We start from the raw sequence: 16,233 nt of genomic DNA on the forward strand, positions 1-16,233 counted from the left end.
CCTTTAACCTGGCCTAGAAATAAATTCAGACAGGACTCAAATTTTGGTTTTGTTTTTGGCAGCATTTAGGCCACAACTTTATTGATTACAAATCAAGTGAGTGGTTGCATAGGCTCTGGATCGGCTAGCTCCTGCAGTGTTGCAGGATGCGCCTGACTATAGTTAGCAACCGCCTGTCAGACTTGGGTGAACACCTGGGACAGAAGCAGACAGGGGTGCCTGCCATGCCTCCCCCAGATGAGCCCTGAACTCAGGCTCAGGGCACAACCCCACTCGGGGAAGACCAACCGTGAGTCCTTGGATTCCTTTTACAGGAATGCATAGGGATGGCTAGGAATCCTGCCACCCCTATCGACAAGAACCAGAGCCTATCCACCAACCTTAAAAGTTGTGACGAAAAGTTGTGACGCATTGCGGCAGGCGAAACCCAAGTGGCACCAGCCAATTAGCCAAATGGGGAAAATTCCTGCCGTGCCCCTGTCCCAAAGATGGCATAGCAAGGTCAAGCGCAAGCCCTGAAAATTAGGGAGAGGTGGGCGGGTGTTCCGGTGCACGGTGATCCGAAAAGAGGATCTCAGGGTCATGTGCAGCAGTTAAATAGTGGTCCCTCTAACTTTTGACTGGCATACCCTTAGCCCAATTGCTCCCCGTTAGAGGGACCACCAATAGGGTGTTGTGCTGCTCCATTTGTCCCCGCCCCAACACCTAGGCCTGATTGCTGGGTCCCACCACAACGCCTGCCCTCTCTTTCAGGGAGGACCCGATTTGTGGGGCATAGGAATTCGTTCATATTTTCCCCCAAAAAATATAGTCCGGCCCACAGTCCGAGGGATGGTAGACCCGCCCACGGCTGGAAAAGGTTGCTGACCCCTGCTATAGAGAGTAGGCTTTGGCCCTGCATACCTGAAGGAGCGTCTCCACCGCCATTGTTCAGCCCGGACACTGAGGTCCAGCTCCGAGGGCGTTCTGGCAGTTCCCTCACTGTGAGAAACGAAGTTACAGGGAACCAGGCAGAGGGCCTTCTCGGTAGTGGCACCCGCCCTGTGGAACGCCCTCCCATCAGATGTCAAGGAAATAAACACCTCTCTGACTTTTAGAAGACAGGCAGCCCTGTATTGGGAGGTTTTTTAAAATGTTTGGTGTTTTCTTGTGTGTTTAATATTCTGTTGAGGGCTGCCCAGAGTGGCTGGGGCAACCCAGTCAGGTGGGCAGCATATAAATAAATTTGTTGTTGTTATTGTTGTTGTTGTTGTTGTTGTTGTTGTTGTTGTTGTTGTTGAGTATGGAGGGGGCAATAGAGGTAAGACAGAGCTGGTCCATTGATTTCACTAAGTCTGCATTTGTTTGATCCAGCCCGAATTTTCATCCTGGTTTTGTAAACTGCAAGGCCTCTGAGAGAGCTAGAGGACACTGCTCTGAAAAGGTCATTAGCAAACGAGAACAACATGATACCACAGGAAGGAGAATAAGGAAATTATTCAAGCATTGTAGTGCTGGTCCCTACAGACCTGTGGAAGCACTATTAAGCTGAAGTGAAAGAATCATCGCAAGAGCAGACACAAAAAGACTTCTCTCTAAGCCATTGTGACTCTGCGTTAATTTGCTCATTAAAGACCCTCTGCACTATAGCGAGAAATATAGAATTCCGACCAAGACGCCTCAAGTAGGGATGGACAAATCAAATAAATTCAATTTCTACATGCATAAAGGCCTGATTAGTGGATAAGGAAGAGAAAACTCTCAATAGAACTTTGCTCAGTATTTTCATTTCACCCAGCTGAGACACAGAAGGGCAGAAGGGTGAACACACTCAGCTTTTATTGAGTTTACATCGGCAACAGGGCTAATTAAAATATCAAACATCACACGGCTGGGTTGAGAACATCTTCCTGGCTGAGAAATACCTTCACACCAGTCACAAACATGACAACTGAGTGACAAAAAATTATTTGCCTCTGACTAGTTATCATGGAAAGTCACAGCTGTCTTCATAAAGAAAAATAACTTTATATGTTAGAAATGCATAAAGTTAAGTAAAACGCATTAAGCAGTTTAGTCCTTTATGTACAGACAAACCACGCTAGAAAGCTAGATGTGTGTGTGTGTGTGTGTGTGTGTGTGTGTGTGTGTGTGTGTGTATTTTTACAAAACAGATGACACTTGAGGTAACTACTAGAAGGGAGAAGAAGGAATTCTTTAAACCCGACACATCCTCTTAAATTGATTCCTCTATTCACATAAATGGATAAACTGTTGACAGTTTTCTCACTTGGCTCCATTTCTACCTCATTATAATGTCATCCCAGCCATACGCCTCTCCCCATCCTTGGTGCAGGTATTTTATCTCTTAAAGTGTGTAGAAACTGGAGTACCTTTTAAGAAGTTGCCAACATCCTTCTCCTTTCTGCTGTCTGTTGGTGGCAAGCTGGAGAGTCCCTTCTCTTCCTTACTCCGCAGGAGATGCCTGTTCCCGCAGAGGCCACCTTGACTTTGCTGGTCCCCCTTTCTGGATTCAGCCAGAACTCTCTCATCCCCTGATGCAGAAGCACAGAGAAGTAGCATCTTTTTGCTATTCGGAGGAAGCATTAACCCTAGCAGGCGTTATAAGAATTCTAAGGTCTCAAATATAAAACAAATGTTCATAAAGGCAAACACATACGTAACTATATAAAACCATGTGTCTGAAATAGTACAAGGCGGCAATCCTGAGGCCATTCTGACTCTCCCAAATGGACCTCAATATATTTCTCTGCAAGGAGGGAAGAAACGGGGGAAAGACTCCCCATTGACTTTTGCTTGCTAATCCAGTCTTAAGGGAGTATTTGTGTATGAATAGGGGGAGCCCATGACCTGGATTCAGATCACCACAAAAGAATGGCCAGGCTGTCCAGGTAATGCAATCAGTGACCATTTTCAGGTATCCTGGCAGTTAGGATTTCTGCTGTAGACCGGCTCCTTCTGTGATGTATGTATGATGTTTTGGGGTGGTGGTCTTGGGCTACAGGGTGGGCAATTTCAAAAGTCTAAGGGGCTTGCACATCATTTTTCTGGGTTCTCTCCTCCCTTCTGCATGTGGTGAGTGGGAATCCTGTTGCAACAGTTCCTTGAATAAAGATCAGGCTTACTAGCTGCTTTGCTTCTCTATATTTTCTGGTGGGCCTCTGTTATTTTCTCCTACTAATTACAAACCCACTTAAGGACTCTATACAGGCTCTTGGATACCCCATAAGGCAGTGGTTCCCAACAGGTGGTCCGGGGACCCCCAGGGGTCCGCGAGCTATGCCAGTGGGGTCCTCAAGATCCTATTAGAATAAAAAATATATTAAATATATTTCGTATGATAACAGATTTTTTGTTTTGGCCGCTTCCTGCATGAGCAGAGTCTAGTGCAAAACTAGAATTAGATAGAGGCAGTAGTTCTGCTGTATGCCGCAAGGACTACAAGAACCTTGGAGATAAGGCAATGAAAAAGATCCTTCCATTTGCAACCACATATCGGTGTGAGCAAGCATTTTCTTCCATGTGTTTCATGAAAAACAAATATAGGAATCGGCTCGACATGCGGTCGGATTTCAGAGTGAAAGTTTCAAGTTTGGAACCTAATATTTCAGAAATAATGGACTCAAAGGACAGATTTAACTCATCTCATTAAGAACTGAAAATTAAAACTAACTGTATACTGATGGAGTACTCTGTTGTAACTGTAAAAAACGTATAAATATAAAATATAAAAAGACTCTTAATTTGGCTCTCACTTTTTAATTTTAGGATTAGGAATTAATGGGGGTCCTTGTCACAATAGCGGCTTGATGAGGGGTCCTCGAGAAAATTTTGTTGGGAACCCCTGCCATAAGGGAAAAGGAGCAGTCCCCCCCCCCTATAACACAGGTAAAACCCTGGCAAATTTACCCTTGGTGCTTTGCTCATTTCCTGTGCCGTGCTGGTTCCCTCGCAGCTTCCCTGCTTGTTGCCTTTTCAGGGCTTCCTTTGAAAAAGAGAAGCCACATTTAGTTACACTGTACAATCTATCAAGTTTTACCAGGGAGGGTTACAGAAACCTTTGGCCTCTTTAGTAACTGTTGCATCGAGAGAGGCTTCATAGCCCAGCATCTTGTGCCTAAGAGCAGCGATGAAGCATCGTTTGACAGTGCCCGGGCACGGAGGGTGACCAGAACCTCTTGGGCCAGCCCAGTTGACGCCACCGACGCCACTAGGCGGGTGCGCACTGGGCAGGGGGCGTGAGCCCGCTGAGCCAGCCAAACCCGCGCCACTGGAGCCAAGTGTGGCTTTGTTGCAAAATCCGTCCATCCGGAGAGGGGGGAGCCCGGCCAGCTAGACCGGTGACTGGGAGTGGGAGCCGAGACCATATAACACCGGTCCTGAAAGATCTACATTGGCTCCCCGTACATTTCCGAGCACAATTCAAAGTGTTGGTGCTGACCTTTAAAGCCCTAAACGGGCTTTGGCCCAGTAGACATGGAGGAGCATCTCCAACCCCATTGTTCAGCCCAGACACGGAGGTCCAGCTCTGAGGGCCTTCTGGCGGTTCCCTCACTGCGAGAAGTGAGGTTACAGGGAACCAGGCAGAGGGCCTTCTCGGTAGTGACGCCCGCCCTGTGGAACGCCCTCCCATCAGATGTCAAGGAAACAAACAACTATCTGACTTTTAGAAGACATCTGAAGGCAGCCTTGTTTAGGGAAGTTTTAAATGTTTGATCTTTTATCACTCTTCTTCTTCTTCTTCTTCTTCTTCTTCTTCTTCTTCTTCTTCTTCTTCTTCTTCTTCTTCATACAGGGTCGACTTAAGCATGTCGGGTGCCCTGGCGCCATGATGCGGTGATCGCTCCGGCGCCCCCGCCCCGCCCCGATTCTTGCTGCGGCACTCCCCTGGCAGCCCGGTGCCCTAGTGCCCCGTGCCACCCAGCCTTCCCCTAGAGCCGGCCCTGTCTTCATATTCTGTTGGGAGCCACCCAGAGTGGCTGGATAAACCCAGCCAGATAGGTGGGGTATGAATATATTATTATTATTATTATTATTATTATTATTATTATTATTATTATTAACAACATGGCCCTTAGTGGGTGAATCTCCCCAACACCCACAGAGAGGCTTTGTTTTGTTCATGTTTTTAACTATATATTTTGTATTTTTATCTTGTATTTTTATGCTCTGGACTGCCCTGAGGTCTACAGATGAAACTTTAATTAATAATAATAATAATTAAAAATTTATTTCCTGCCATCTCCAATCCTGGATGTGAAATTCACAACGTCCTTTTATTCTCTCACCAAAAAAAAAAAAAAAAAGGCAGTTCCCTTTTTAATTTTCCAGCCAACTCTTACCTTTCCATCTTTCCATCAGGGCTGACACCTGATTAAAGAAATGTTAATTCTAACTCGGGAGGGGTTTTCCTATTGCCTTGGCGAGGGATTGTTCAGAGGAGCGGGGGAGGGGGAACCACCCTACCCCAAAACTTAGCTTATCTAGCTGAGCCTAGCAAGGCGAGAAGACATGGCTCCGGGGAGATCTGCGCCTGATTAGAATTTAGGAGTCGACAGCTCCCAGTCCCCTGAGCAAAAGTCGCTAGACTGTCTCCCTCCCCGTCCTGCTCATCTCATTATTGCATAACACTTTCTCCTTGGGGTAATAAGCGGCAGTGACAAGAAAATGAGCAAATGAGGTTGGTGATAGATGAAGGAAGGAAAAGACATATTGAGAAGCGATGAAAGAAACTTTTCCAAAGTGAGGCCTTCTGGGGAAGTCCTGAAGACCTTCGCCTTCAGCTCTCATCTTGTTGACAACATTTTATGGGCAGTGAATGAACTTCCACAAGGTTGCTAGGAGAGGAGAGGGCTGTAGCTTGGTGGAAGAGGGTAGGCTTTGTGCCTTGCATGTGGAAGTTTTCGAACTCAAGCCCTGGCACCTCCTATTTAAATGATCAGGGGGCAGCAAGTGATGGGGAAGACCATTCTTCACTAGAGACCCTGGAGGGCCAGACAACACTTGTGCTAGAGGGGAGAAGATCTGCACCATGAATTTAAAGCCACATCAATTTTCCCCAAGGAACCTGTAGTTTATCCCTCACAGAGCTACAATTCCCACACCCACACTACCGTTCCAAGGATTCTTTGGTGGGAGAAATGTGCTTCAAATGTGCTCTGAATGTATGAATTGGGTCTGCTGTCTTCCTGCCCTGGAGTAAGGCAGCTTCCTCTGTTCCTAAGAAATAAACCAGTTTCCTAAAAAAAAAATGCCGCCGCCATCCTGCCCTGCAAGAGGGAATCTATGCTAGGAGAGCAAGACCTGGAATTTAGTTTTCCAGACTGACATATCCTGATTCTGGAAATGTGTCGAAACCAGCTTTTACAACATGCGTTTAAGAAAATTTACCAAACGTATCAACAACACACTTTCTCCAGTTCAGGCATCCATCAGCCCTCTGAGCCATTAGAATACAAAACAATAATATAGATTTCATAGAATTTAGTGTAACTGGTATATAAGACAAGGAACTAAGCAGTGGTTTCATTGTCATAAATTTACCTGTAAATTTTGCAGCTTTAGTTTTGTGAAGATGCCAGGAATTTGTGGCACAGATCATTGGCTCCTACACAGAACTACAACGCCTGAGCTTCCCTTCCTAGAGATGCATTTCCCTTAAACAGGTCTGAGATTGTTTCATTTGGGTTTCATTTGTAGTGTAGACAGACACACCCTGCCTTTGTTTGGTAGACTTATTGAGAGGGCTAAACTCACCAAGCAGAGAAGATATTTTCTGAAGCAGAGACATACCTTAAGGCTTCAGCCTTTGCTGATTTAATTGAAGTCGGGTTTTTATAAACCAAATAATTCATAATATCAAATTGCTTTGGGATCGTGGCCAAAAAAGAACACGCCATATACATTTGAGGTTATGTCCTCATCATAAAACATCTCTGACCATTTTAATAATCTTTTGCAAAGTTGATTATTCCATATATGCTCTCTTTGTCTGTCTCTGCATGTAAATTGCCGCGTAATTATCTCCTGTTTGAACATACCAGCCTTTTATCTGCACATGGGGCATAACCCTCATTCTTCAGCGTAGCAAAGACTTGGATGGCTTCCTAGAATGATAAATACCGCCAGAGACGCACTTGTGGCTCGTTGAGACATAATTTCTATATATCTATGTCATCATGCCTGGAAATGTTCCATGCGCTTTAGCAGTTCTGTCCTATTTATTTACTTACATGCTTAATTGATCATATTATTAGACCCGTTTGGATTTCTGTTAACGTGGTGCTGGCTTTGAAGGGTGCTTAGAAACATCAACTGGCTCAAAGAACTGCAGCCAGATTGTTGACCAGGGCTGGTTATAGGGAGTGTGTACCTGCACTGGCTATGGAGCACCATTCAAAGTGCTGGCTGTTATCAATTAAGCCCTATATGGCTTAGGTCCAAGCTATCTGTACCTGCCTGGGTTCGGAGATCTTCGAGGGATGCCAAGTCTCTCATTCCCACCACCCTCACAGGCACGCTGTTTGCTTCCAGATCAAGCCCACTGTTCTAAAACGTCACCATGAAAGGCAGGGCCAGATTTAGGTTTGATGAGGCCCTAAGTTACTGAAGGTAATGGGGGCCCTTTATATGTCCAGCCATCCTTTGCCAACAACAAATTGTCACTGTTTTGTGTTGAATATAAGCTATATGACTATGGATGTAATAGGTACCTAAAGTCATTTGCTCATAACAAAATATGTATTTTATCAAAGTATTTGTTTTCATCTTATATTTTGGAAATGTACATCCAGTTGGTTTTCTCCTTTAATTTTTTTTGGGGGGGCCCAAGAGAGTGGGGCCCTAAGTTATAGCTTGTTTAGCTAATACGTAAATCTGGCACTGGGTTGCTGTATCCTCTCCCCGGCAAATTATGTAAAAGTAAAGGTAAAGGACCCCTGGGCAGTTAAGTCCAGTCAAAGGCGACTATGGGGTGTGGTACTCATCTTGCTTTCAGGCCGAGGGAGTCGGCGTTTGTCCACAGACAGCTTTCTGGGTCATGTGGCCAGCAGGACTAAACCGCTTCTGGTGCAACGGGACACCGTGACGGAAACCAGAGCGCACAGAAACGCCGTTTGCCTTCCCGCCGCAGCGCTACCTCTTTATCTACTTGCACTGGTGTGCTTTCAAACTGCTAGGTTGGCAGGAACTGGGACAGAGCAATGGGAGCTCACCCTGTCGTGGGGATTCGGACCGCCGACCTTCCGATCAGCAAGCCCAGGAGGCTCAGTGGTTTAGACCACAACAGTATCCTCTCCCCAGCAAATTATGTAATAAACAGTCAGAAAAGGCAATGCCACCACGAAGGGTATGATACTAACATGCCTGCCCCTGTGCTGACTGCGTTGCGTTGTGGGAATGTTTCTGTGTATCGCTGGCAGCGGGAGTTCGCAAAAATGGCCTCCCTCATGCCGAGATGAAAAAGCATTGCTCAGAGGGAACCTCGAGCATAGCAACAGAGACATGTCAAAAGTATACAAGGAAGCGCTTTAACATCTGTAGATAAGAAAAGTATAGATTTCTTTCTCCCTTGGCAGATTACAAGCCTGTTTGCGGTGGTGGGGAGCTAAATTCAAGTGCCAGATAGGCTCCTTCCACCCCCAGCTCCAGAAAAGCGTCCCAACCGCATTCGAAGGACAAATGCAGACGTGGGACCAGTTCACCACACATTCTTTCTATCGCATGTGTTATAAGAATTTTAAGGTCTTAAATATGGAATAAATATTCATAAATGCACACATATCTGAATATATGAACCATGTGTCTGAAATAGTATGGGAGAGCAATCCTGAAGTCATTTTGACTCTCCCAATGACCTCAAATATAACAGAGGCAAATGGAATAAAAAAATTCCTTCCAGCAGCACCTTAAAGACCAACTAAGTTTTTTTATTTTGGTATGACTTTTTGCTTGCAAATCCTGTCCTAAGGACATATTTGTGTATGAATAGGGCAAGCCTGTGACCTGGATTCAGGAACTAAAGTATTGACCATCACAAAAGAATGGCCAGGCTGCCTAGGTAATGCAATCAGTGACCATTATCCGGTATCCTGGCAGACAGGATTTCTGCTGTAGACTGCCTCCTTCTGTGATGTATGTATGATGTTCTGGGGTGACGTGGTCTTGGGCTACAGGGTGGGCAATTTCAAGAGTCTATATAAGGGCTTGCGCACCACTGTTCAGGGTTCTCCTCCCTCCTGCGTGTGGTGAGTGGGGACCCTGTTGCAACAGTTCCTTGAATAAAGATCAGGCTTAATAGCCGCTTTGGTTCTCAATATAGTCTGGTTGGCCTCTGTTATTTTTTCTTACCGATAGGGAACCCACTTAAGGACTCTGTTCGGACTTTGGAATACCCCATAAGGGAAAGGGAGCAGTTTGCCCACACATCACATTGTTGCGATGATTGTATTGGGAAGGAAGATACAGGTAACCAAGCAGCTGCAGGAGAGACAGGATACTTTGCTCATTTCAAAATCAGCAAAGTGGGGAACCTTGCTACTTCCCTACTTGGCCCGCAGAACTCTTCCCAGGCTCTGAATTTCACCTCTCACTCACCCTGCTATGCCCCCTCTTTGTGTGATTTAGCCTGGCTGGAATGTGTCCTCAAACTCTGGATATACCTCTTTGCTTGTATGGATGGATGATAGAGAGCTGTATGTTTGTGTGTGTGTGTGAAACTGTCGTTTGAATTGTAGCCATTATTTCCTAGTCAAAAATATGAGGAATATCTCCGTGAATAAAATTACAAGTAATTCACAATGGCAAATCATACTTTGCCAATTAATAATTCTGCCACATCTCTGTAGGAAACCAACCTTCCCGTGAAGTTCTCCTGTCGCAGGCGGGGTCTCCGGTGACCTTATGGAAACAGCTGCCCTCGTTTTGAGGAATAATTCACCATCCCCTGCAATGAAAACCAGAAGTATCCCAATGATTACGCTTGGTGAGTTAATAAAAACTAAAAAAAAGGTGCCCGCTCTGCTTAATTGCGATGACTCTACCAAATACTGAAAACCAGCAACACCTAAATCATCATACAAGCAAAGCTTCTCCCATGTGAGGCAGAAATATTTGATCATAGTTCATTTTCATGAATTAAGCCAGGCTTCCTCAACCTCGGCCCTCCAGATGTTTTGAGGCTACATTTCCCATGATCCCTGACCACTGGTCCTGCTAGCCAGGGATCATGGGAGTTGTAGGCCAAAAACATCTGGAGGGCCAAGGTTGAGGAAGCCTGAATTAAGCACAGGCAACCACAGAGTTCAGGGACGAAGCGACCTTTCCCTGGCTTTGTGAATGAACCAGATTTACATATTTGTTTTAGTAGTAAGGTTAAAGCTTACTGGGAAATGATATATAACAAAATGAAAAGGATGTTTAAAATAACATTTGTAAAAAACAACAACCCAGAAGCTTTTCTTTTGGGAATTATAGGGTCAGAACTACCTAAAATGTATAGAAACTTATTCATGTACTGTATGCTACTACAGTGGCAAGAATGTTACTTTCCCATAAATGGAAAGAAGCAGAAGTCCTAGCAAAGGAAGAATGGATACAAAAACTTATGGAATATGCAGAAATGGTGAAACTTACAAGAATAAGAAATCAAGATAACAAACTTTTTTTCTTTTTTCTTTATAAAAGAATGGAAATGGTTTATTGAATATTTACAGATAAATTGTAAAGGATTATAAATTGGCAGGATTATTGTAATAGCCTGCAGCTTTATAAGGGTATATATTTAAAGAAGAAGAAGAGGAGGAGGAGGAGGAGTTTGGATTTGATATCCCGCTTTATCACTACCCGAAGGAGTCTCAAAGTGGCTAACATTCTCCTTTCCCTTCCTCCCCCACAACAAACACTCTGTGAGGTGAGTGAGGCTGAGAGACTTCAGAGAAGTGTAACTAGCCCAAGGTCACCCAGCAGCTGCATGTGGAGGAGCGGGGACGCGAACCCAGGTCACCAGATTACGAGCCTACTGCTCTTAACCACTACACCACACTGTACTCATGAATAAATGAGTAAATTAAGTTAATTTGGAGATGCAGAAGATATTAAAAACAAATTTAAGGAACCGCAGAAAGAGGAGGAAGTCAAGTATTGAAATGTCAAAATGATTGTAAAATTAGTGAAATGAATAAACTTGAAAAGAATGAATGAATGAATTGTTTTAAACTATGAGGAAAGTTTGTTTTAGCAGCAATTCCTGCAAAGTGGTTTCACAGGGAGGGGAAAAGGCCTATTATCTGTAGCATTCTATTTGCGAACTGCGAGGAAGAGCTCTGGCGGGTCAAACCATAGGCCCATCTAGTCCAGCGCTTGGAAAGTTCATTTCAAAAAGGAATTAATCCCTCGCTCATCTATCAATGACTACCAGTCACGATGGCTATCAGACCCGTCCTAGCCATAGAGGCTAGTGGTGTGGAGAACCACGGCGCCAGGCGCTGGATGGCGCTGGAAGGCGCCAAGTGAGCACAGGGTTCCGGCGATCTGGCCAGGACTGCGCTCCACGAGCTGAGAGCCTGCGCTGCGTCTCTCTCCTTCTCTGAGGACTCCGCGCTGCGCCTCCTTCTCGTTTTCCCAGCGCTGGGTTCTGCTCAGTCGAACTTCGCCACCAGCGCGCGCACAGCGCCCAAGCAGCCCTTGCTGGTCCCGCGGTGCGCGCGCTGGTGGTGAAGCTTGACTGAGCGGAACCCAGCGCTGGGGAAACGAGAAGGAGGCGCAGCGCGGAGTCCTCGGAGGTGGCTTCCCGCTGCTGCCGCGGTCCGCTTGGCACTCCTGGGTCCTTGGAGAGGCTCTGGAGGGGGGCGCTGGAGGGACCTTAGCGCCAGGGCACTGGATGGGCTTAAGACGGCCCTGATGGCTATGTTCTATCTGCAATGTCGGAGGCAGCATACCTCGAAGAGGCAACGACTTGCACCCAAGATGGAAGGGCCCCGGGGCGCATTGTGTGTGTGTGACATCATGTGTGTGATGCGTGCACAACATTGCATCATTGGGAGAACACCATGCGTGGAGCCCAACCCAGAACTACCTCAAGGGCTGGCGGCTCCTCCTCTCTCACATTCAGGAGGAGCCGGTCACTGAAGCCATGCCACGCTCGGCCTCCTGCATCCCCTCAACGTTGAAGGGGTCTGGCCCCCTCCCAACAGACTGGGGAATCAAAGACACCTCAGCCCCAAAGAGCTGGGGCCCCGATGCCTGGCAATACCAGTCCCTGGAAATCTCAGGTGGGGAGAGGGCAGCTGAACAGCTTGTGGGCTTCCCACTTAGGCGTTGGGTTGGCCGCTGTGAGAACAGGAGGACGCTATGGTAGGGAGTGAAGTGTCCAAAATCAGAAGCTCTTTTGCAATTAAATAAGAAAATAATCTTAATTATAATTTTAAAAATAGCCGCAAACAATCCAGATAATCCAAGCAACTGAGCCACGCAAAATGCTACAAGGGAAAGAGGCATTTCCTCAGATGCACTAATCAGCGTGGCCTCAGGACAAATGTCTTTTTTAACACCCTATAGAAAGAGCAATCAGGGCCCATAATATGTAGGCCTCGCCACAAACCAGTTAAGCTACGTCCCTATCAGTCAAGGTCCTGTTAATACTCCTAGCCTTCTTGACACAATGCTAAAATTAAATTGCAAGCACATTTGTTGCCCTTAGGGCTTAGCGGTGTTGCGCATATTTGCACATAGGTCAGAAGGTCCAACACTTCAGTTCTCGGCATCTTCCATTAAATGGATTCCTGATAACAGGGTTGGGAAAGGCCAAGAGACCTTGGCTTGCCATTACTCTTCAGCAAAGGCAATATTGCAAGGGGTCCCTTTTGCCGATGGTGGTTGTAGTAGCAGGCGGCTAGACTGCATCCTATATGCTCATTTGCTGCTGCACAGCAAAGCGTTCCATATCTCAAAATGATTTAAAAATTAAACGACTGTGACATTCCAATACAGAATGGGGAATAGCCTCAAGTCTCTCTCTCTCTCTCTCTCTCTCTCTCTCTCTCTCTCTCTCTCTCTCTCTCTCTCTCTCTGCACATGGTTGCTAAAAGGGCCATAGGGTATCTGAACTCTCATTATGACTCAAATGGGCTACAAATGCTCTGCAAAATCCAGCTTTTTTCTTCCAAGTTGGTAAACAACTGGAAAAAACCAAAGCGTTTAAATACAGATGCTTATGCTCACAGGATTATAGGGTTTAGCTTGTTCCTGTTTATCTGAATGGGAATATTTGCAACCCCAGGAGTGTGGATAAAGATAACCATGATTAAAGAGAAAGAAGCAGAGAAAGAAAGATTTTGTGTAAATATGTTATTGCTGGATTTGAGAGAACTAACACCATGCTGTGGAGACTTAATTAAATGTTAATTGTTTGCCAAGAGTTCAAGGGCAAATGCTTTGGAGCATGAAAAATTAGAAGAGATGAATACTGAGGTTGGAAGAATATTCTGGTTGAAAAATGGAGACAAGGGGAAAAGCATAAAGAATTTTATTTTTTACTGTGACCAAGCTGCAGAGTTACTCCTCTAAAGAAATCCTGGTAACAGGAAGGCAAAAGTCTGCATACAATTTTAGAGTGGCCAAATGGAAAAATAGAGCTGGGCTCCTGCAGCTTCCTGATACAAGCACTAAAGGAGCAGGGGCTGGGTCTTCTTTTGGATCTGGTCACTCAAATTGAATGCTGTCTTTCGTTTTTGGAAGAATGCTACGGAACTGGCTGGGGACCGTGAAGGAAAATGCCCACACTTCCTCACCTGTGTAGCTTTGCATTTGTTCCCATTGAAAGGGTGGTGGCACAGCTATCTCTGCTATACGAGGACTTCAACCCTCATGTGGACAGTGGAGGGTGCTTTGGGAGTGTGCAACATTGGTGTTAGATGTGTGGCATTTGCCTTGCCGCTGTGCCTCGACCCTGTGTTTGGTTGGTTTCTTCTGTGCAGGGTTGATGAGGCTGAAGGTATGTGTGATGTCAGCCTGCAATCCTATGATCGATAAGTGGAGAGGTGACATCCCCGTGGATGCTGTTGAACCACCTGTGCTTGTTAAGATGCAACTTCTAGACTGTTTTGCTGTCTATTTTGCTGCTGCTGCTGCTGTGTATAATGCATAGGATCTAATACATCGCACAGGTATTATACTAGCATTAATGGCTGCCACTGTCAGCAAGACTAGGAATATTCTGCCCAGTGTGTGTTTGTACTAGACCTGGAGAATGGGGAGTTGGTTTATAAGCCAACAACATGCCAGTCAGATTCTGAAGATTGCATTGAAGTGCCTTTCAAAAGCATGGTGACTCATATTGGCTGGCTAAAACAGTACAAATACCCGACCAGATTATAAATGAGCTGCCATCTCCTTTAGATACTTGCTACAGAGTTGAGAAATACAAGTTCCAACAACAATTATATCTATCCATCTATCTATTATTTATCTATCTATCTACACACACAAACACAAATATTAACTGCTGCTTCTGAGCATAATAAAAATAGTATTGTCTGAAGAAGAAAAACTGTTCTGGCTAAACAAGTCGTTCAGGATATTATCTGACATTTGGGTTATACATATAGAGTTAGATGTGCAATCTGTTCCTTTTGGACAAGAGACTTAACCACAGTAGATTTTTACACCCACCTTACCTTCTTCGTCTGGAATGAATCCAGAGTGCCTGGGATTGTCAGTAGTTTGGACGGATCCCAAGAGTGATGGATACGGGATTTCTGTATCGGGGGGGAGATGGTGGAGTGAGGTGCCATTCTGATGTTCTTGAGAAGAAGGAAGGAGGAGGGGGAACAAGCACGTTATTGAAAGTTAAATGCTAGAAAACAAATTTGCCTTCTTTTGTATGTCTAGAGCACAACCATAGATTTAGTCAACTTAACTCCAGAAATATTTCCCTATCCTCCAGTGCTGTTTCCTTCACTTTCCCTTAGAGTTTATGTCGAGAGCTATTGGCATTCTGCACATCTGTGGGTTTGATGAACCAGGCAGGAATCCACCAACTGGAATGAAACTCAGCATTTTAAGAATTTCTGCATGGTTTTGTTTTGTTTTGTTTGCTTTAAAGGCAAGTTTCTAGCTCTTGTGACTGTGAAGAAACTTGCTTCATATGGTAGTTATAAACTGTAGACTGTCAACTGATGTAACCGTCCACCATTTTGGGTACTCTTTTGTCCATCTGGCTTAGTGCCGTCTACACTGGGGGAAGCAAACCAGGTGACCTCCAAGTGCTGTTGAACTACAGTGTCCATCAGCCCGGCAAGCCTGGCCAATGACCAGGGATTGTGGGAGCTGTAGTTCAACAATTACCCAGAGGACACCACTTTGGCGATGCTTGGTCTACAGCTTGGATTATCAGCAGCTTGAGATACCGTAGGAGTCTTGCACAGCTGGATGTGAAGATGCCATAGGTTGAACCTGAGATCTTTTGCATGCAAAAAATATTGCCCTCCCCCAAAGTGGGCTACATTGGGCGCCACCTACCGTAAGTCGAGGACAGACCTCTTTGATACTGGCTGTTCTTTTCAGAATGCTCTTCTTTCTTTCTCATCTTCCTTCCGTTGAGCAGAAACTCTCCATTATTTATTGGAGGTAGGTGGAAACTACCTTGGGAAGCCTCCAGGATCTCACTATTGATCATCATCCTCTCCTCCTCCTCCTGCTGCTGATTTTTATGTTCTGGCTCTAAAATGAGATCATTTGGCAAAGCAGACAGATGCTCATCACAGACATCGACCTCAGGTCTGGGTTCATTACAACTAGTTCCTGAAAGGTGTGAGAGAGAGAGAGAGAGAGAGAGAGAGAGAGAGAGAGAGAATAAATGAAGTTTATTAACTAACATACAGTGTTTCACCCATCCTCTCACAGGCCCTCAAAGTGTCCCTGTTTTCCAAGGACCGTCCCGGATTTACAGAAGCCATCTCCGTTTCTGATTTGATCCTGGAATGTCCTGCTTTTCCGTAGGACATTCCTATTTTCAGTGGAGAAACGTTGGAGGGTATGGAGTTATGCGAGCCCCGAGCCAACAAGATAAGTAACTATACAACCTTTAGAAGACATCTAGGGAAGGTGGTTTTTTTTGATGTTTAATGTTTTATTATTATTTTTATATATGATGGAAGCTGCTCAGAATGGCTGGGGCAACCCAGTCAGATGAGTGGGGTATAAATAATAAAATTGTTGTTGTCTTCGTTATTGAAT

The 16,233-nt window shown here is 45.2% G+C and overlaps 1 protein-coding gene across 1 annotated transcript in view; it reads right to left on the reverse strand.

Moving 5' to 3' along the window:
- The window catches only part of KIAA2012 (KIAA2012 ortholog), a 76,797-nt gene that overhangs the window by 29,981 nt on the left and 30,583 nt on the right, over positions 1–16,233 (reverse strand). Inside the window, exons 9-13 of the mRNA XM_035137391.3 lie at positions 15,517–15,798; positions 14,673–14,798; positions 9,855–9,943; positions 3,910–3,985; positions 2,373–2,534 (exon numbers count right to left, since the gene is read on the reverse strand). Of these exons, the coding sequence (XP_034993282.3) occupies positions 2,373–2,534; positions 3,910–3,985; positions 9,855–9,943; positions 14,673–14,798; positions 15,517–15,798 (735 nt within the window). The remainder of the gene's footprint in view (positions 1–2,372; positions 2,535–3,909; positions 3,986–9,854; positions 9,944–14,672; positions 14,799–15,516; positions 15,799–16,233) is intronic.

Source organism: Zootoca vivipara, chromosome 1 (genome assembly GCF_965207765.1).
Source record: "Zootoca vivipara chromosome 1, rZooViv2.hap1.1, whole genome shotgun sequence".
Lineage (NCBI taxonomy): Eukaryota > Metazoa > Chordata > Lepidosauria > Squamata > Lacertidae > Zootoca > Zootoca vivipara.